This window comes from Eumetopias jubatus, unplaced genomic scaffold, assembly GCF_037043125.1.
Source record: "Eumetopias jubatus isolate StellerSeaLion01/CBP00866 unplaced genomic scaffold, mEumJub1_p1.0 scaffold_10, whole genome shotgun sequence".
NCBI classification, from domain to species: Eukaryota; Metazoa; Chordata; class Mammalia; order Carnivora; family Otariidae; genus Eumetopias; species Eumetopias jubatus.
The window spans coordinates 64,681,969-64,702,044 of record NW_028274816.1 but is presented as its reverse complement, the minus strand read 5'-3'; the positions used below and the strand labels follow the sequence as shown (position 1 = coordinate 64,702,044).

Genomic DNA, 20,076 nt, shown 5'->3' with positions numbered 1-20,076 from the left:
CGCCAGGCGCGGCGACACCCGGGAGACGCGTCGGGGCCCGGGTCGCCCCGCAGGACGAGCCCTTCGGGGGTCACTGTCACCCGGGGAAAGCGCCAGGCGCAGCGACACCCGGGAGACGCGGCGGGGCCCGGGTCGCCTGCAGGACGAGTCCGCCAGGGGTCGCTGTCACCCGGGGAACGTGGCGGCGGGAGTGGCGGGGCCCGGTCGTTCCGCAGGACAAGCCCTTCGGGGGGTCGCTGTCACGGAGAACGCGGCGGGCGCGGCGAAACCCGGGAGACGCGGAGGGTCCCGGGTCGTCTGCAGGAAGAGCCCTTCGGGGGTCACTGTCACCCGGGGAACGCGGCGGCAGGGGTGACGGGTCCCGGGTCGCCCCCAAGGACGAGCCCTTCGGGGGTCGCTGTCACTCGGGGAACGCGGCAGGCACAGCGACACGGGGGAGACGCAGCGGGTCCCGGGGCCCTCCGCAGGACGAGCCCTTCGGAGGTCGCTGTCACCCGGGGTAAGCGCTAGGCGCGGCGACACCCCGAGACGCGGCGGGTCCGGGTCGCCTACAGGACGAGTCCGCCAGGGGTCGCTGTCATCTGGGGAACTCGGCAGCGGGGGTGGCGGGTCCCGGGTCGTTCCGCAGGACGAGCCCTTCGGGGGTCGCTGTCACTCGGGAACGCGGCGGGGGCGCGGAGACACCCGGGGAAGGCGGCGGGTCCCGGGTCGCCCCACAGGGGGAGTCTGCCGAGGGTCGCTGTCACCCGGGGTAAGTGGCAGGCGCGGCGACGCCCGGGAGACGCGGCAGGTCCCGGGTCGCCCCACAGGACGAGTCCGCCGGGGGTCGCTGTCACCGGGGGGGACGCGGCGGGGGTGGCGGGTCCCGGGTCGCCTGCAGGACGAGCCCTCCGAGGGTCGCTGTCGCCGGGGGGGGACGCGGCGGGGGTGGCGGGTCCCGGGTCGCCTGCAGGACGAGCCCTCCGAGGGTCGCTGTCACCGGGGGGGGGGGACGCGGCGGGGGTGGCGGGTCCCGGGTCGCCTGCAGGACGAGTCCGCCGGGGGTCGCTGTCACCCGGGGCCCGCGTCCGCTCACTGCGTGGCGTGCAGTTTCTGGTGGTCGAGGAGGTGGACCATCCAGGGGAAGGCCTTCCCGCAGACGCCGCACTCGAAGGGCCGCTCGCGGCCGGAGGGCTCCCCGCGCCGGTCTCCATCCGCATCCTGGGCGCGGGGGCCTCCATCCGCCGCTTCCAACGGGCCGGCCTCCCCTGGCCCCTCGCCCCCGCCCCGCCGGGGCCTCTTGCGCAGCGGCTGCAGCAGGTGGATCTTCCGATGCTCCTCCAGGACGGAGGCGTGCAGAAAGGCCTTGCCGCACTCGGGGCACGAGAAGGGCCCCTCTTCCAGGTGGCGCTTCTGGTGCTCGATGAAGTGGGTGACCCAGGTGAAGACCTCCCCGCACTCAGCACACGCGAAGGGCCGCGCCCCTGGGGGGACTTGGGTCGCCGCCGAGCGCCCCGAGGAGGGGGCAGCAGCCGGTTGAGCCGCCTCTTCAGGGGAGGCTTTGGTGTCTTTGAGTAAGGGCAGGTGGGCATCGCTGTCCGCAGGTCTCTTTGGGGGACCGCTGCTCTGAGCGCTTGGGAGGGTGGGGTCTGCAACCAGGCCGGGCTGCGGGCTCGGGTGCAGGGGCCCCTCGGGAGCAGGCCCTTGGCCTCCAGTGCCCTGAAGCACAGCGTCCCTGGGGGCAGCCCCTGCCTGCCAGGTACCCCCTTCTGCCTGGGGAGCGTCCTGGGCCAGCCTGGGGAGGGAGTGTCTGTTCCTCAGGGCTCTGTCCCCAACCTGCCCACAGGGAGGTTCATCCCAGATACTAGGCTTCAGAGGCGAGCAGCCCAGGCCTGGGGAGGGTGAGGGAAAAGGGTTAATTGTTAGCGAAGGAGCAGGGGCTGGAGGCCACACTCTGGGAACCTCCCTGCCCTCCTTCCCCGCCAGGGACTGCTGAGAAGAGCAGGCAGCCCGTAACCTGTACTCAGCAGGGCCTTAGTGCCCTCAGTCCTTTCCTTTCTTAAGATAAAGGGATAGGTGGGGTTGGGGGGCAGATCCCATGGCCCTGGGCCCCCTTGTCCTCACCTGGGCAGGCTGCTGAGGGCACCCCATGCTGCAGCATCTTCAGTCTGTCTGCCTTCATGCTAGGAGGCTGAAGCCCTGGTCAAGGGGTGGAAACGTTTGAGTGGCTGTTGTGGGGGCGGGGGTGGGGCGCGATATCAGTCCCCACTCCTGGTGTGCACAATTTCTGGGGGAAGGTATAGAGTTCATCACCAAAGCCCCCCAACACTGCCATCAGCATAGTCAAACCCTTGCCAGACTTTAAATCGGTTCCCAGCCCTCAGGATTGCCGTAGGACCCAAACACTCACCGAGTGAGCCCAGGGTGCAGGATGCCTCGGCCCCCGCCCTGGTGTGGGGACTCCGCTGGGGCTGGGCAGGCTGCAGCCACTCGCCCTCCTGGGGGAGCCCCAGCTCCGATGCCTGGAATGGCAAACACAGTCCTGCTCAGCAACTGCCCCATGCCGCCAGGGCTTGGAGCAGCCACCAGAGAGCCATCTGCCCAGTGCCACCACAGCAGAGGGACAGTATTGCCTCCTTTCAAAACCCCAAGAATAGTAAAACTAAAGCCACCGCTCCCTCCTCCCCAAAAAGGTGCCAAAAAAAAAAAAAAGCCACCAAACCAATAAACAGTATTTAGTAAGAGTTTATTGTGCAAATAAAAATAGTCTACGAACTGGGAGCTTTGAAATCCAAGACTGATATGAAGCCTGGAGGCTTGTACAGTGAAAATGAGGAGGTCGTTTAACCTTCTTGATGATGGTTATTACAAAGGGATTTCCAGACAGCAGGGGCTGGCTCAAAGGGATTATCTTATACCGTGTTTGGGAAGATGACAAGTTTCTTTACTGATCATCAGAGGTATTTGCACGAGGTGGCCCAGGTTATGTTTTGCTTGTTTTGCAGAACACACGAAATTAAGTCTCACTTATGCGGTAAGTGGTTTTGTCTGCTCATGGAATGTTCAAGTCTGTTCTCCATTTTGTATTTAATTTTAACACCCCAAACGCACATTCCCAGAGGACTGTTACTAGGACTGGAGACATAATTCGAGGGTCTCCCTGTGCAAAATGAAAACGCAAGGCCCCTTTGTGATGGTTAGTTCTAGGAGTCAATCAGCTAAGGGATGGCCCAATAGTTGGTAAAGTATCATTTCTCGTATCTGTGGGGGTGTCTCCAGGGAAGACTAGCTTTTGTACTGGCAGTCTGAATAAAGATCATCCTCACCAATGTGGGTGGGCATCACCCAAGCCGTTGAGGGCCCAAGTTGAACACAAAGGCAGAAGGGTGCATTTGTGCTCTCTGCTTGAGCTGGGACAGCCACCTTCAGCCCTAAGACATTGAACCCCTCCTCGATTCTTGGGCTTTGGACTCAGACTGAGACTCCTGTGGTCTTTAGACCTTTGGGCTTGAGATGAAGTTCCCTGCCCTGGAGATGGCTTTCTGGTGTCTCCAGCTTGCAGATAGCGAATCGGGGACTCCTTGGCCTCCATAATCGTGTGAGTTAGTTCCTTTTAATACATCTCTCTCTATGTCTATATAAATCCTACTGGTTTTGTTTCCGTGGAAAACCCCGAATAGTACACCCTCGCTTGAAAACCACTGATGTTCACGGCAACAGCATAGCATTAAACAGAGCACCCGGCCCTATGTGAGGACTGAGGTCAGTATCACCTGTGGGGTTCTGACCTGCCCCTAGTAGCTGCACTGTCCCTGAGAACAAGTCCCCCAGAGGGTGATGAGCAGCAATAGGACTCCGCGTCTCACCTGTCACCAAAGCATTCCTGTCACCCATCCCACCGACAGGCACACAAATCCCACACAAAGTGGGGTCTCAGAGCTTGCTGCTGAGGAGTGAGGATCTGAAATGTACGGCCCTGGCTTTGCATCCAGGCTAGCCCTACTTGCTGTGTGGCCCTGGGCAAGGGGCTTTCCCTCTCTGGGCCTGAAAGGGGATGTCTGCACAACGTGCTCAGAGCCAGGCACCTGGCAAGGGCTTGACCGGCCTCCACTGTGGTGGCTGGGTCATTCAGGGTTTGTGGCTAGAGGAAGAACACAATGACACCCCTCAATACAAATGGACAATATTCAAGTGTGCTGGGAAAACAAGAAGTGAGAGTCAACCAGGAGGTCAAGCGCATGTCAGAAAGGCCTGTCTTGGGTTGGTCTCTGCTTTCTGCTGCTGTCACCCACCTCGGATACAGGTGTGGGGATTTAGGGCCCCCCAAGGACCCAGGCTAGGACTGCTAGGCACTAGGGACTGAGGGAGGGAGGGAGCTGGGGATGGGGTGCCGTGGGAGAGAATTAAGGTATGAGATTCTTCACTTTCAGGCTGGGAATATGTGGTTGGTGTGTTTGGCTGAATTATTGATTTTCTGTTTCTTACTAAATACTAGTTTTCAGTGTCAAACAAACATCTACTGAATTCTCTAACAGTCACCAGAGGGGCCGCCATCTGCAAGGGGGTAGGCAGGAGTCCCTCTCTCTTTCTGGGACCTGACCACCTAAGACCTTCAGCTGCTGAGAGTCCCGCCTCCTCCTCAGTGGCCTGAGACCATGACCATGGATGATGAGGGGTTGAGAGAAGGCTCAGGACCTGTGTGTGTGTGTGTGTGTGTGTGTGTGTGTGTGTGTGTGTGTGTGTGTGTATGTGTGGGGGGAGCATGTTAGGGCATGTTAGTTCCCCTGACTTGGAAGTGTGGGCCACCATCCAGAGACCTGTGAAGACACTGACAAACACACATGGGCCACGCACAGAATACCAGGACATTTCTGAGCCTGCTCTATAGCTCCAAACACAAAAAATGTCCCCAGAGTCCTGTTGACCGGGGCTCTGATCATTCCACGGACAGTGAGGGGCAATGAGTGGGATGTGGGGCCCAAATCTGTTGTCTAAGCAGCCAAGAAAAAGAAAATAAGAACAATGGGAAATGTGAATGCCAACCAGCTATTTACTGCTGTTGAGGGATTACTGTTAATGGTTTTAGTTGAGGCAGTTGGAGCTGGGTGTATGTCTAAAAAAAGAAGAGTCTGGATGCTTTGCCAGGAGTGTGTGGGTGTGTGTGGGGGGGAATATAATAGATGAAGGGGGTCAAAAGGTACAAACTTCCAGTTTTAAAACAAGTAAGTCCTGGGCCCATAATGTACAGCATGGAGACTATAGTTAATAATACTGTATTGTATGTTTAAAAGTTGCTAAGAGAGCAAATCTTAAAAGTTCTCATCACAAGAAAAAATATTTGTAACTTTTTGTGGTGGTAGATGTTAAATTAGATTTACTGTAGCTGATCATTTCACAAAATATATGCATATCCAATCATTGCTGTACACATGATACTAACATAATATTATACATCATTTATATCTCAATACAAAACTAAAAAAGATATTATAGATTCAGTTGAGGAAAAAGAGTCCTTGAAGCCCAGGCCCTACTTGTAGGGAGTGTGGAGATGGGGTGTGAGCATGTCTGTGATTTCCCAGGGGAGAATCCAGGATGGAAAAGGGGTTTCCATCAACACATCTGGCCATGTGTCAGGCATTGTGGCCCATCTGGGGCTGACTTCTCCACCACGTGCCAGAAACAGCCCAGGGCCCATGAAACTTTTTGGAGAAACGAGTTTCTTGCAATATGTTTTAATGTCTTTTAAAATCAGTCAGAAAAAAAAAAAATGAATATAGTGACTACTCCAGCCTGGAATGTATTCATCTTTGTACCAAATGGTCGTAAAATATAACTTTTACTATTTTGTGGAAGCTCATGAGTATAACTTTGATATGACTCTTATCGGACAAAAATTCTTAGGGCCCACGTAAGTCCGAATACAACCCTGGGTCCATTACTCTATTCTCTCTACTTGGGTGTATGTAGTGTGTGTTCGTTTCCCATGGCTGCTGTAACAAACCATGACAAGCTTAGTGGCCGAAAACAACACAAATTTCTCTTACAGCTCTGAAGGCCAGAAGTCTGAAATCAGTTTCTCCGGGCTAAAGTTAGTGTCTGCCAAGGCTCATTTCTTCTGAAGCCTCCAGGGGAGAGTCTGTTTCCTGGCCTTTTCTCAGCTTCTAGACACGCACATTCTCTGCCTTGTGGACCTTACTCCATCTTCACTACCTCTGTGCTCAGGTCACGGTCCTGTCTTCTGTAGTTAAACCTCCCTCTGCCTCCCTCTTATAAGGACACTGGTGATTACATTTAGAATCCAATCAGATAATCCAGGGTAATCTCCTTTTCTCACGGTCCTACCTTAATGACACCTGCAAAAAGTCCCCTTTGCCACCTAGGGTAGCATTCCCAGGTTCCAGGGGATGGGGACATGGACATTTGGTGGGGCAAAAGGGGTTGGTGGAGGCATTTTTCAGCCTACCACATGGTGTGTGTTTGAAAAAGTTTTATAAGAAGATATTTCCTCCTGCAAGCCTAGAACAAGACAATTAAGAATAACTCCTTTCTTCTTCCCCAGCCATAGCAGGTCAGAGATAGAGATTCATGCAGGTGAATTCAAGGGTGGGGATGATCTGCTGCTGATGTCTACAGAGGTACACAGGTGTTTCTTTGGTGGGCTGAGCTCTTCTGCAGAGCACTGGGTGCATTATTCGTCTTTTGTCTCATGTTTTTGTTCAGATGTCTTTTTTCTGTTGTTACTAACTAAAGAATGAAAATGGTCTCCAGGCAGAACATAGGAGCCAGAGAAGAAACAAGATTCAGACTAGTGGGTCCTTCAAAAAACCAGGCATGCAAATCAAAAAACCTCAATATGATACTAGACCCCAGCATCATAAGAGGGGGTGGTCTCTGGGAACACAGAAAGGACTGGACTTTGGCTTAATGGGAAATATCATTTTTTAATGGTTCCTTTAACTTAATTTTTCTTAATTTTACTTCATAATATAAAATCCATTGTGTGTGTGTGTGTGTGTGTGTGTGTACATGTACAGGCCTGTTAATTTTAACACATATATAGATTCGTGAAACTACCACCACAATCACGACCAGAAGGTTCCACCACCCAGAGAAACCTCCCACATGCTACCCCTGCATAGTCACATTTTCCCTCCACCCAGAACTCCTGCCTGGCAACCACTGATCTGTTCTCTGTGGCTATCATTTTGTCTTTTCAAGAATGTCATATAAATGGGATTTCATAGTATGTACCTTTTGAGATTAACTGTTTTGACAGCATGGTGCCCTTCAGATCCATCCAAGTTGTGTGTGAATCAAGAGTTTCTTCCATTATATTGCTGGGTAGTTTTCCATGGTGTGCAGGATAAATGAATGTTTATCCAATCACATGCACATGTGGGTTGTTTCCAGTTTGGGGCTATTACAAACAAAGCTGCTGTGAATATTTGTGTCCAGGTTTTTGTAGGAACATAAGTTTTCGTTTCATCTGGCTAAACACCCAATCCCAGGAGGGGGATTGCTGGGTCATGTGTCACGTGTACACTTAACTTTGTAAGAAACAACCAAACCGTCTTCCAGATCGGTTTTACCCCTTCGCCTGCCTACCAGCAATGAAACAGTTCCAGGTGCTCCGCACCCTCGCCAGCACTTGCTGCTGCCCCTCTTTCTACTTTTAGCCATTCCAGTAGGTGTGTAGTGATACCTCATCATGGTTTTAATTTGCATTTCCCTGATGGCTAGTGATCTTCAGCATCTTTCCGTGTGCTCCTTGTAACATTCCCATTTTTAAAAGGGAAGCACATGACTCCTGTTCTTTTTCTCTCTGAGCGTGGACATAGAAGACGAAAGGAAGCCAAAGATTCTCTGAGGTTGCTTGTGAATGGCGTGGAGGGGCTTGGGAGGGGAGATGGTGGTATTGGTCGTGACTGAGGGAGGCCACACGACCCCCATAGGAGAGAGAGGTAGGGTGTCTCAAGGACACCCAGACTGACAGTCGTGTGCCGGGGATGCAGGTCCTGACAGGGCCTTGGCATTGGGGGTTAACATTTGAGAGAGTGGCAAATCAGTGGGAGACAGAAGGGCCTGTGGTCTGAAGAAGGGTGAGGTCACAGAGGCCACAGGAGGTGCGAGCAAGGTGCCGTGAATCTGCCTGACGCCCGAGGGAAGGGAATGTGGTCTGGTTTTTGTTTCTTTTGTGTTTTGCCTGTTATCAAATCGACATCGTCTGGCCCCCACTGTTTTACTCACTGTAGTGCCTGCTGGGGGCCTGTCCCCATCACTCCATGAGCTCCAGCCACACCAAGTTTCCCTTGGTCCCTGACATACACCATGGTCCCCTCCCACTTGGGGCCTTTGCAAGAATAGGTCTTGCTGTCGGGGATGCCCTCTTGGAGTCTTTCCCAGCCCCTCCAAGAATCCACAGGCTTCTCGGGTTCATACCCGACTACTACAGATACTATGGACGGCATCTGGGCGAGGGCACCCAAGCTCCTACGTGGCAGCACTTGGAGGGGCAGCACCAGAAATCTTTCAATATACCCAGCATGTAGTTGTGGATTATACACGAGGTTGGGGACCTCAGCATCTGGCTGGTGCCTGGTAAAGAACGAGCAGAGGGCCTGCCCCCCCAGTGGAGGGGGATGAAGATGGTCTGCAGCAGAGCACAACCTAGTAGCTGTATTTTGCCCAGCACTGAGCTACAGCAAGTTTTGGGATTTGTGGCACAGGTTAGAGGTGTGGAGTTCAGGCTTCCTGGGAGTGTTGGGACAGCCTTGCACAGAGCTTGGGTGGGATATCCTTCAGCCTGTCACAGCAGTGATGCTCATGGTGCCCCAGGAATGTAGGAGCATGGAGCCAGGGGCCCTGGGCTCACCTGGGATGGGTCTTTCTGGGACCTCGGGCTCTTCCCGTCTTCCTCCTCGCTGATGCTCTTATCCTGGTGGTCGTTGAGAGATACCAGAACTGGGCGGGAGAAAGGGATGGTGAGAGGCCTGCGTGACCCAGAGCCCCTAAATCCCCATATTTCCTGCACTGGGGGGGGGGGCAACCAATCCCATGAGCATCTCTGAAGACCCCAGGGAGGCCAGGGCAAGAGCAATATATGCCACTGCCTTTATCCTTCCAACAAGCTTCTACCTACAGCCCCACCCCCTGCTCCAGACCTTTCTAGGGCTGCCAGTCATGAGGCCCCAGTGACATGAGAAGCAGCTGAGGACGGGTCTTCTCACCCAACACTCCATGCCCATGTGTGCCCCTGAGAGGCCCATGAGGACATTTCCTGCAGTACTGACTAACATGGAAAGCCTGGACGGGGGCCTCATCCCACAACTGGAACCCTACTGAGGTAGAATGTAGTCAGGTAGCAAAGATAGTTGAAGCAGGGGCCCATGGATCTACCACAAAACACATTGTAGGGGGACAAAAACCAGGGCAGGATAACGGTTATGGAAGGACACCATTTATAGGTTTAGGACACGGGAAACAGAGCCATACACTGTTATGGATACAAAATAAGAAGAAGAAGTACAAACATGCACATGCAATGAGAAACTCAAGGCCTTGCCCCGCTCTGGGACAGCAGGGTGAGCGGGGCAAGAGGAATGTGGAGGAGACCTGCACTGTGGACCTAGTGAACTCCACAATGTGTCATTTCTTTAAATAACAACCTAAGCTGCCTTTCAGGAGGTTAGGCTCTGAGATGGCTTCATGGCCGTTACATGGGTGTTCACTATAGTACTTTTCATACAGTTTTGTAGGCTGAAAATGTGTTCTATAAAAAGCAAACAGTTGCTTTGGAAGGCAATTTGGCAGTTCCTCAAAAAGTTATACATAGAGTTACCATATGACCCCATACTTCCCCTCCTTAGGTGTGTTCCCAAGAGAAATGAAAACATGTCCACACAAATAGCTGTATGTGAATGTTCATAGCAGCATTGTTCATCATAGCCAAAAAGTAGAAACAACCCAAATGTCCATCAAATGATGAATGAAGAAACAGTGTATATCCATCCCATGGAATATTATTCAGCCATAAAAAGAATGAAGTACTGATATATTTTACAACATGGATGAACCCTGAAAACCTTATGCTAAGTAAAAGAAGCCAGACACAAAGGGCCACATATTATATGATTTCATTTATATGAAATGTACAGAACAGGCAAATCCATAAAGACAAAAAAGTAGATTAGTGATGGCCAGGGCCTGGGGGGAGAGAAGAATGGGGAGTGACTGCTAATGATCTGAGGTTTCCTTTTGGGGTGAATAAGATGTCCTGAAATTAGATGGTGATGATGGTTGCACAACTCTGTAAAAATACTCAAAATCACTGAATTGCATTTTTTTAAATGGGTGAATTATTTGGTATGGGAATTATGTTTCAATAACATTATTTTTAAAAAGCAAACAGAAAGTTTGCTTTGCCAAATGGCAAAGCATTGCCAAAACGTCGCAGAATAGGGAGCTCCCAAAATCAGTCCCTCCCCTGAAGCAACAATTAAGCCAGCAAAAGCTTTCAGAGTTAACTTTTTGGGAACTTGAATCTGATTTAAAACAAAACAAAACAAAACAAGGATGAGGGAATGCTTAATAGAAAGAAGCTATTAAATTTCAACTAGAAGGTGTTATGGCATTTTTACTTACCCGCCTACCAACCCCATGCTGCAGCTAGGAGGGGCTGTGTGAATGGCAGTCCATGTTATTGGTGTGGCTTCCTGAAGCCACAGGGGACAGGACAGATCTTGTTCCCAAAGCATTGCATTTGTATGTTTGTCTGGTGACCTGTCTGGTGACTCCCTGAAGGATTAGTTCAGGGGTTTACCTTCGTTATGCCCTCTCAGAACCCTCAGGACTGGAGTGGCCTCCTGAACAGCATTTGTCAAAAGCATTTGAAGGCATATACTAGCCACAGCCACCTGTAGCAGGGATGACAGATGGAGCAAACAGCAGAGAGACCAAAAAAGCCTGGGAAACTACAGGCTGGAGAAAAAGGTACATGTGGGAATAAAGGCTTTACCAGAGAGTCTAGCAGGCCATGCATATGATCAGGACTAAACACATGGTAGAAAACATGAGAAGATCCCAAGCCTTCATCTCTGATTGATCTTTAGGCCCCATGTAACCAGGAAGTCAAGGCTCAGGAGAGTTGTAAATGGAGAAACTAAGCATTGAAGGAGTACCTCAACTCAGAGCCTACCTACAAAAACCAGGAGGGTTTTGTTTTGTTAGCTCCTACAAAAACCAGGAGGGTTTTGTTTTGTTAGCTCCAGTCATTTAAGGAAATTTCTGTCACATTTCTGGCCAAACACTAAATTAACGAAACAGAAACTTTAGTGAGCACACACAATAAAGAATGTAGCATTTACAAAAATAGTCTAGAAAAGTTTCCAAAATAGGGCACCTGAGTGGCTCAGTCAGTCAAGGATTTGCCTTTGGCCCAAGTCATGATCCCAAGGTCCTGGGATTAAGCCCTGCATCAGGCTCCCAACACCTGGGGAGGGAAGAGAATCTGATCTCCAGAGTTATCACATTATATTATCAAATATTGAAAATGCCCAGTTCCCAACAACAAATTAAGAAGCATGCAAAGACCCAAGAAAGTATATCTCATTCACAGGAATAAAAAGAAATTAGCAGAAACTGTCCCTGAAGAAGCCCAGACATTGGACTTACTAGACAAAGATTTTAAATCAACTGTCTTAAATACCCTCAAAGAGCTAAAGGAATCCATGAACAAAGAACTATCAAAAATCAGGAGAATGATGTTCTCAGCAAATAAAGGATATCAATAAGGAGAAATTATATAAAGGAGCTGAACAGAAATTCTGGAGCAGAGAAGTACAATCACTAAAATGAAAAATTTGCTAGGGGGATTCAACCTCAGATTTAAGCTGGCAGAGAAAAGGACCAGTAAACTTGAAGATAGATCGATTAAAATTGTACAGTCTGAGGAGCAGAAGAAGAATGAACAGGGACTGAGGGACTCGTGGGACGCCATAAAACATACTAACAGACACATAACAGGAATCCTAGAGGAAGACAGAGAGACAAAATAGTTGAAAAAACAATGGCGGGAAACTTCCTAAAATAGATAAAATACTCGAATCTGTACATTCAAAGAAGCTGAACAAACTCCAAATAGGATAAACTCAAAGAGATCCACACTGAGACACACTATAATCAAACTGTTATGTGGTTCAATACATCAAAATCAAGCTATATAATGCACCATATTAGTAGACCACATGATCATCTCAGTTGATGCAGAAAAAGCATTTGATATAATCCAGTACCCTCTAATGATAAAAACATCGTAATTATGAGGGAATGAAAGCTTCCCCCCAATCAAGAACAAGGCAAGGATGTTTGCTGTTACCACTTCTATTCAACATTGTACTGGAAGTTCTAGCCAGAGCAATTAGGCAAGAAAAGGGGGGAAAAGTCATCTAAATTGGAAAGGAAGGGGCACCTGGCTGGCTCAGTCAATAGAGCATGCAACTCTTGATCTCAGGGTTGTGAGTTCAAGCCCCACATTGGGGGTAGAGATTACTTAAAAATAAAATCTCTTAGGGCACCTGGGTGGCTCAGTCATTAAGTGTCTGCCTTTGGCTCAGGTCATGATCCCAGGGTCCTGGGATCGAGCCCCACATCAGGCTCCCTGCTCAGCGGGAAGCCTGCTTCTCCCTCTCCCACTCCCCCTGCTTGTAATCCCTCTCTTGCTGTCTCTCTCTGTCAAATAAATAAAAAAATCTTAAAAAAATAAAAATAAAATAAAATCTCTTAAAAAATAAATACATTGGAAAGGAAGAAGAAAAACTATCTCTATTCACAGATGGCAAGAGCTAATAAGTGAATTCAGCAAAGTTACAGGATACAATATCAACATATAAAAATTAGTTGTTTCTATAAAACATCAATGAACAACCCAAAAAGGAAACTCAGAAGATTTCATGTGCAACAAAAAGAATCAATTCTACTTATAGAATCAAAAAGAATAAAATACTTAGGAATAAATTTAGCCTGGGAGATACAAGACTTCTACACTGAAAACTGGAAAACTACTACTGAAAGGAATTAAAGAAAATCTAAATAAGTAACATCATTATTAATTATTATTATTAATAAACACATGGATTGGAAGACTTAATACCGTTAAGATGGCAACACTACTTAGTGATCTACAGGTCCAATGCAATACCTATCAAAACCCCAACAGTCTTTTTTTCTTCTTTTTGCAGAAATGGAAAAGTTGCTTCTAAAATGTATATGAAATTCCGAGGGACCCAGAATAGCCAAAACGGTCCTAAAATAGGACAGTGTTGGAAGACACATATCTCCTGATTTCAAAAAAACTTACTACAGAGGTACAGTGCTGGCATAAAGTTGGACATAGAATTGAAAGGAATTGAGAGTCCAGAACTAAGCCCACATATCTTTGGCCAATTGGTTTTTCACAAATGTACCAGAACCATTCAGTAGGGGAAAGAAGAGTCTTTTCAACAGTGGTGCTGGGACAACTGGTAATCCACATGCAAAAGAACAAAGTTGGACCCTTACTTTGTACAGTATACCCAACAGTGCCTGCTACTTGCCAAATGCCCATCCTTGGTTCTTCCTGCTGTTTCTGTTCACCCGCACCTCCCCCTCCTGTATTGGCTTGCACCCACTAAGTGTCTGGTACTGTCCACTGTCCAGAAACCACCTGAAGGTGCATGCAGAGCCCTTGATCTCACGAAGCTCACATAAACTAGGACAGAGAACAGACACACAGGGAAAGGATAAACCCTATAAAGTCACAGAGAGGTGAGGACCCTTGAGAACATGAGTGAGGTCCTGCGTGGTAGCCTCTCAGAGGGATGGATGTCTGAGCCAGGCCTAGATGATGAGCTGGCTACCCCTGGATCCAGTGAGAGTCAAGGCTTCAGGGCTATTATAGGGAGGTGAGGCCCTAAAGGCAGATGATCAAGGCACACAGCCAGGACAGGGATCTGGGGTCAGCCCCACTGCCGGGCTGACATGGGAGGAGCTGATCACTCCCTCTGCTGCTGTGTGGACAGAGGGTAGGATGATGGGTGTGGGGAGAGCACGGAGCTGGGCCTGACATTAAACTTTTGATTGCTGAGGCATCCATTTCAGAGACCTCCATCTGGAATAAACATATTTGCAGCTGTATGACAAAGCTACTAGCAAAAAACCAGATAAGGAATTGGGCTGCCCCCACTCATGGAGGTCCCTCATTCAGAAGGCCTTGGGTGGTCTCGATAACTGACAGTTTGGGTGACTCACTTCCCCCTACTCACATCCTAATTCCCACTCTTCTGCTTTAAATTAGCCAGTAAAGACTATACCTCTGAGACCCTAGACAGCCTCCCCCCAATAAAGGCAGGGCCCCAGGTGCAGGCTCTCTCTCCCAATGCTCTCCTTCTTGTGCCCGAGAGCATCAATATCAATAAATAGGCTGTAATGGGCATGACACTCCTCTGCATCCAGGTGTACCGCTGGGCCAGAGGGAGGGATACACACCATGGACTAAGGTGGGGAGAGACTTGTTCTGTTATTTTTCCAGACACCAGCCATCAGGGACTTCACATGGAAATATTGAGTCTCTCTTCACCCTGCACTTGAACCACGGTGACTGGAGAGGGCCACCCACAGGAAAGAGGAGAGCCAGGCTCCTGCTGGATTCCATCTGGGCTTCAGGCACCCCACCCGCAGCCCTGCCCCAGCCAGCCCCTAGGCTCCCTTCCCTCAGTGCACATCTCATCCTGCCCCTTCTCATTCTACACCCGCTGCCGCGAGCTTCCTTTCCCAAGGAATAAAGCCCAATCTTGAGGCAGCAGCATGCAGATGCCTCCTGCCTGTGTCCCTGGGGACTTCCAGGCATTCACATGCAGGTAGAGATGCCTTATCAGGCCCGGCCACCTGCTACTCCAACTACCTCCCTGTCCATAGGACCACAACCTGGCCCCATGCAAAATATGTACGCGACCCCCTTGCTGAAAAATGATAGGGAACCTCAAGATGGTGACAGCAAAGCATTAACACCAGCCTGGGCCTCCTAAGCTTGAGGCCCTGGGGGCTGTATGGGTCCACCTAGGGCCAGACACAAAAGCTTTCTGGCCCCTTGGTTCCTGGAACAGTGAGTTCCAAGGGCCACTTTATCTGCCTTGCACGTCTTCATGACTCCACAGGAACCTGGGAACAAGACTCCATGACGCCAATCAGTGCCTTCCAACTTGGACCATGCTCTTGCCTCTGCAAAATGCGACATGCAAAACCTTCCCGAGCATGTTAGCCTGCTTCCTGCGGGCAGTGTGGAGACCTGGGAACCCTGTTTTCTGTAGATTTCAAGGTTTTTCTGAACCTAGGGCCTGAAGATACCCTGATCACAGCACCTGTGCCAGGCCCTGAGGGTTGACCGCCTCCAGATGTGATGGGGTCTGCACTTCTGTTGACATTACTAGGAAAGAGGGAGCCCCATTCCTCGGAACTGGGGCTTGGGAGGATGGCAATTCTACACAGGGTCACAGGGACAAAGCCCCTGCAGGGGAAAGGGGAGCTGAGGGAGAGAGGGGGTGTTCAGATTCATCTGCAGACCTTGCAGCTACCTGAGACCCCTCTGTCTGCTGAGCTCTTTCCAACACTCGTTCTGTGACAACTGTGGACCTAGGCGTCAGTCTCCATAACCAGCTGTTGGGCCTCTGGGACGGGTCTGCGCCCCATGGACTGGACGCAGGGGAGGACTAGTAACCTCCGGGACCCCCGGACAGGACTGGGGTAGGGGGTGGGGGGGCATGGTTCACAGCACCTCGTGTGAGCTGAGACCCGGGGTCCTCCTGAGGGAGAGCAGACAGATGCAAAGCCACAGGCCAGATGGACACATGGTAAAATGGAGAAATCCTCAATTACCGACTGAGCGAGAGAAGTGAGGCAGACAGAGGCGTGCAGCACAATGACATTTATGTAAAACAAAGAAAAACACAGGTGTGTGATAGGACAATGTGCACTGGCAGGACATGTGCAGGCAGGGGGTTTGCTCGGATGGCCTGGGGCGCTGCTGGTCGGGAGAGGGAACGGGACAGGAGCCGGTGGGGGGTGGGTGGGAGCAGTGCTGGGCGGATGCGACACTCTGAGTCCGAAAGGAAAAAGAAGCGCGATCCTTGGGCACCGGGCCACGGAGACATTGGCCAGAACCCAAACCCGGCACCTGCTCCCCCCGGCAGCCACTCGCTCTTAGGGATGAGGCCCGTCCCCTCACCTTCCTGCTGCGACATCTGTGTGAGGTCCTCCACCAGGGTAGCGGCCTCCCTGCAGGTTCGGGGACCCTGCGACTGCACCCAGGTCCTCATCTTGCTGGGCAGCGCGCCCAGGAACTGCTCCAGCACCAGCAGCTCCAGCATCTGCTCCTTGGAGTGCGCCTCGGGCCGCAGCCACTGACGGCACAGCATCCAGAGCTGACCCAGTGCACGGTGTGGCCCGCCTGCCACGCGGTACTGGAACTGTCGGAAACGCAGGCGCCAGGCCTCAGTATCCCCAGGGCTGGCCGGCTGAGGAGCCCCGTCCTGCTCCCCCAGGGCCGGGGTCTGGGGATTCCTGGGGGAGGCGAGGGCTTTGGCCAACGGGAGCATCTCTCCGGCCTCAGGGGGCAAGCAGGCTGGATCCCAGGACAGTCCCAGCAGCTCCAGACAAACCCAGGTGGCAGCAGGCGGATGCAGTCAGCAGTCGGGGGCCTGCAGAGAGGGGCAGGCGCAAAGTGGCCACATCAGAGGGTGGCCACCACCTTGCTCAGGACTCCCCTCACTCCCCCCCTCCTTGCCCTGACCTCTAGTTCCCAAGGAACTGACCTGAGCCCTCCCCATCTCATTCTGACCTAATCTCCTTCCATATGACCCTCATGGGTTACATCGTGTTGAAAACAAGGCACTGGTCACCCCAGGACCTTTGTACCTGCTGTTCCCACCCACACGACTCTCATGTTCATCCCAGCCCACCTGTCGCCACCGCAGGATGTCACCATGCGCTGGCTCACGCCATCACCCTTTTCTCATCTTCATTGTGCTGTCTTCACGAATCTTACCTCATTGTGAACATATCTCATTTCCTTAACTTAGCATACATCTGCCTCCTTCACTCATTTAGTCATTCAACACATGGTTTACTGAGCCTCTAGGAGAACTGGATTCCTGCCCTGGGAGTAGCCAGCACTGCCCCCCAGAACTTCCTGCGGGGTTGGAAATGGTCTCCATCTGTGCCATCCCGCATGGTAGCCACCAGCTAGTATGTGGCTCCTGAGCACTTGAAATAAGGAACTGGACTTTAAATTCCCTTTAAATGGAAACAGCCAGATATGCCATGTAATAGCACAACAGAGGCCTCCTGCCCTGCCTCTGCTGTCTTGCCTTTTGTACTAAGTTAAGGCTGAGGGAGGAGGCGGTGAGGAGGACAAGGGGGGAAAGAGACTTTAAAAACAGAGGGAAAGTGGGAAGGGCAGTGAAAAAATAGCATTTTGTGCATTTTCCAAGCTTCCCATAGTGAACATATAACTGAAGAAAACAAAGTTGTAAAAATAAAAATGAGATTTTTTTTTTTTTTTTAAACACTTGTCCCGTGTGCTGATCCAATGGTCAAAGTACAAACTGGCACGACCTTTCTGGAAAGCACTATGGCAGCTTGTATATCAAGACCATTCTGGAAGTTCGCATGCTGTGGAATTTATCTGAAATTGGGACAAAGATTTAGGCACCAAGAATCACAACAAAAGTGCCCAACAGTCCAGCCTGGTGAGATCAACTACCCTCCCATCACAGGGCGGAGAATTTACGACTGCAAAACGCACGGGAACATAACATGCTCAAGGGAAGCAGACGTGACATACAGATGATATGAGGTACAGGGGAAAGTGGGATGTAAAATGATGTATGAGGGTCCCAAAAAGGGCCGCTGGGAAAGGCCCAAGGGCGGCCAGCCAAATGCTATGTTCTTCATACTTCCTTAATCTCCCCCAAATGGTATATTGATGTTTGACCTTCATCATGAAGAAAAAAAAAAAAAGAACAAAAACATTTAGGAAGGATTTTTAATGACATGGGAAATGCTTATGACAAGTGAAAAGTGGAGGAGTATTCCATGTGACTTTTTCCTTCTTGATCCTCTGGAGCACTTTTCATGAGCACGTGTGTGGGTTTTACAATCAGGAAGGAGAGGTGTACAAACGCAGGGAGGGCGACTCACGAGGGCTGTGCCCTGCCAGCCGTCTTCGAGCCTGCTTCTTGCCGCCGCCGCAGCCTGACTGCGCGTTTACAACCTCCGTCACCCCTGCTGAGACCACAGGCAAAAACACTCTTATGCTGTAGTAACGCTTTCATATGTGTATTTTTGAAAAAGGAAAAGGGCCCGTCTCGCAGCTTCACAGGTTCAAGCAGTGCTTCTGCTCTGGGATCTCGGACCTTACCCTTCTCTCCGGTGGCAGGGAAGTGCGCCCCGGGCAGATTCTCCAGGGCGAAGAACCGCAGCCCCTCAGCACCCTCCAGGGTCCTGGGATGGAGTCTACGTAGGGAGAAGCGGAGTTGGTGGGGGATCGGGAGGGGGCAAAGCGGGGCTCCTCGCCGACAGCACCTAAGGCCTACGGGCGCGTGTCTGCGGCCCGTGGGGGGGGTGGTGACCTCACGCGGGGGTCTGGGACCAACGGGAGACCCGGGCTGAGCAGAGGCCCTGGAAGAAGCGGGGGTCTTACACTGATGTGGGGGCGGGGCTTGAGGTCTGCACGGGGAGTACCGCGGCCCTGGGGTCTTGGAGGTCCACTCTGAGGGTAACCTGGATTGATGCTAGGGGGTCTCCGAGTGTCACTCGCAGGGCTCAGAGCCACATGGACAGGCCAGGCTTACCTGCGGTGGGCACCGAGATCTGCCGCTGACAGTGTCAGCTTCTGGGCGGCTGGCTGGTGGGGGGAGGGAGGGCTTGGGCCGGGCCGAGTGGGGTCCGGAGTGGACAAACGCGGGTGGAGGGGCTCTCCGCCCCGGCTGATGGGGAGGGGAGACGCGACCTGGGCCGGGGCTGGGCGCAACGCTGCGCCCCGGCCCCCTGCCCACCTCCACCTCGCACCCCCCCCCCCCGCGTGGCCCGCGAGGCGCGCCCGTCTCCCTCATCCCCGGGGCCCCGCGACGGCTTCCCCGGCCCGGCTCGGCCCCGCCGCCGGCCTCGGGCTGCGCCTCCCGCCCGAGCTCGGACTCGTCTCCACCCGCGCTTCCTCTAACGCGACCCCGGCCAGCGCCCGCCGACTCCGGCCCCTTCCCGCGGGCAGGCAGCCCGGCGGGCGCACTGACGGACGAGGGACAGGCGGCGGGACGGCCGGACGGGCCGCGGCGGACTCACCGCGCGCGGGCTCCGCTCCGGCCAGGGCCGCTCCGTCATGGCGGCGCCTCGGCTTCCGAGCGAGCCGAGCCGCCGCCGCCGCGCGGACTACAACTCCCAGAACCCCGCGCGCCGCGGGCGGCCGCCATTGGCCCGGAGAGGCGCGCAGAGTCGTCCCCGAGCGTCCCCCGCCGCGGGACTCCCCGGCGGGGGACGGGGTAGTAACGCGCTGGGCTGCGCGGGCCAATCGGAAGCCGCCCGGAACGGGCTTCTTCGCCCCCGCGGTGCCCCAGAGTTACCCAGGACGTATCCGGTCGCCATGGCAACGGGGCACGCCGCGTCTGAGTGAGGTGAGGGCGGGGGGTGGGTAGGAGGATGGGCGGGGCTGCCTGAGCGAGGCGGTTAGGCGCTCTCACGGCGGTGTCCAGGCGGGACGGCGAGCCAGAGATTCCGTTTGATCAACGTGGTTTTTTGTTTGTTTGCTTTCCTATAGGAGTGTCTCACATTTAGTATGTTAAGATAGTTTTAGAAAATACAAGTCTGTTTTAGTAGAATATGTGCCAGTATAGGATTGCCAGATTTCGCAAAGAAGTAATACAGGAGGCACAGTTAGCCTCAAATGTCAGGTAACAACGAGGTTTTTAGTATTAGGGTTTCACTTTTAGTGTATTTTTAAAACCTAGAAATATATAGTAGTATACGGAATTTTCAGTGTAGCTATGTCCCACGGTAGGGTTGCCAGGTTTA

The 20,076-nt window shown here is 52.2% G+C and overlaps 1 protein-coding gene and 1 long non-coding RNA gene across 2 annotated transcripts; both read right to left on the bottom strand.

Moving 5' to 3' along the window:
• Positions 1-1,071: 1,071 nt before the first annotated feature.
• Positions 1,072-16,704, bottom strand: ZSCAN1 (zinc finger and SCAN domain containing 1). Its single transcript, XM_028093380.1, has 5 exons — positions 16,238-16,704; positions 8,855-8,943; positions 2,390-2,501; positions 2,104-2,178; positions 1,072-1,871 (listed from the first exon to the last, which is right to left on the bottom strand). Exons 1-5 carry the CDS (start codon positions 16,605-16,607, stop codon positions 1,072-1,074), a joined length of 1,446 nt encoding a protein of 481 aa, XP_027949181.1. The 5' UTR covers positions 16,608-16,704.
• Positions 16,705-18,037: 1,333 nt separating this feature from the next.
• LOC114200967 (uncharacterized) lies at positions 18,038-19,431 on the bottom strand. Its single transcript, XR_003607556.1, has 3 exons — positions 19,351-19,431; positions 18,431-18,525; positions 18,038-18,294 (listed from the first exon to the last, which is right to left on the bottom strand). It is a non-coding gene; the product is annotated as an uncharacterized LOC114200967 (long non-coding RNA).
• Between the last annotated feature and the right edge of the window lie 645 nt (positions 19,432-20,076).

Excerpts from the sequence above, each read along its gene's own strand:
- ZSCAN1 (XM_028093380.1), bottom strand. The coding sequence starts at position 16,607 with ATGCTCCCGTTGGCCAAAGCCCTCGCCTCCCCCAGGAATCCCCAGACC. Across the intron at positions 2,502-8,854 it reads CCCAGAAAGACCCATCCCAG|GCATCGGAGCTGGGGCTCCC; the intron begins GTGAGCCCAGGG and ends TTGCCATTCCAG. Across the intron at positions 2,179-2,389 it reads CTGCACCCTGGGCTCACTCG|GGCTTCAGCCTCCTAGCATG; the intron begins GTGAGTGTTTGG and ends CCCCTTGACCAG.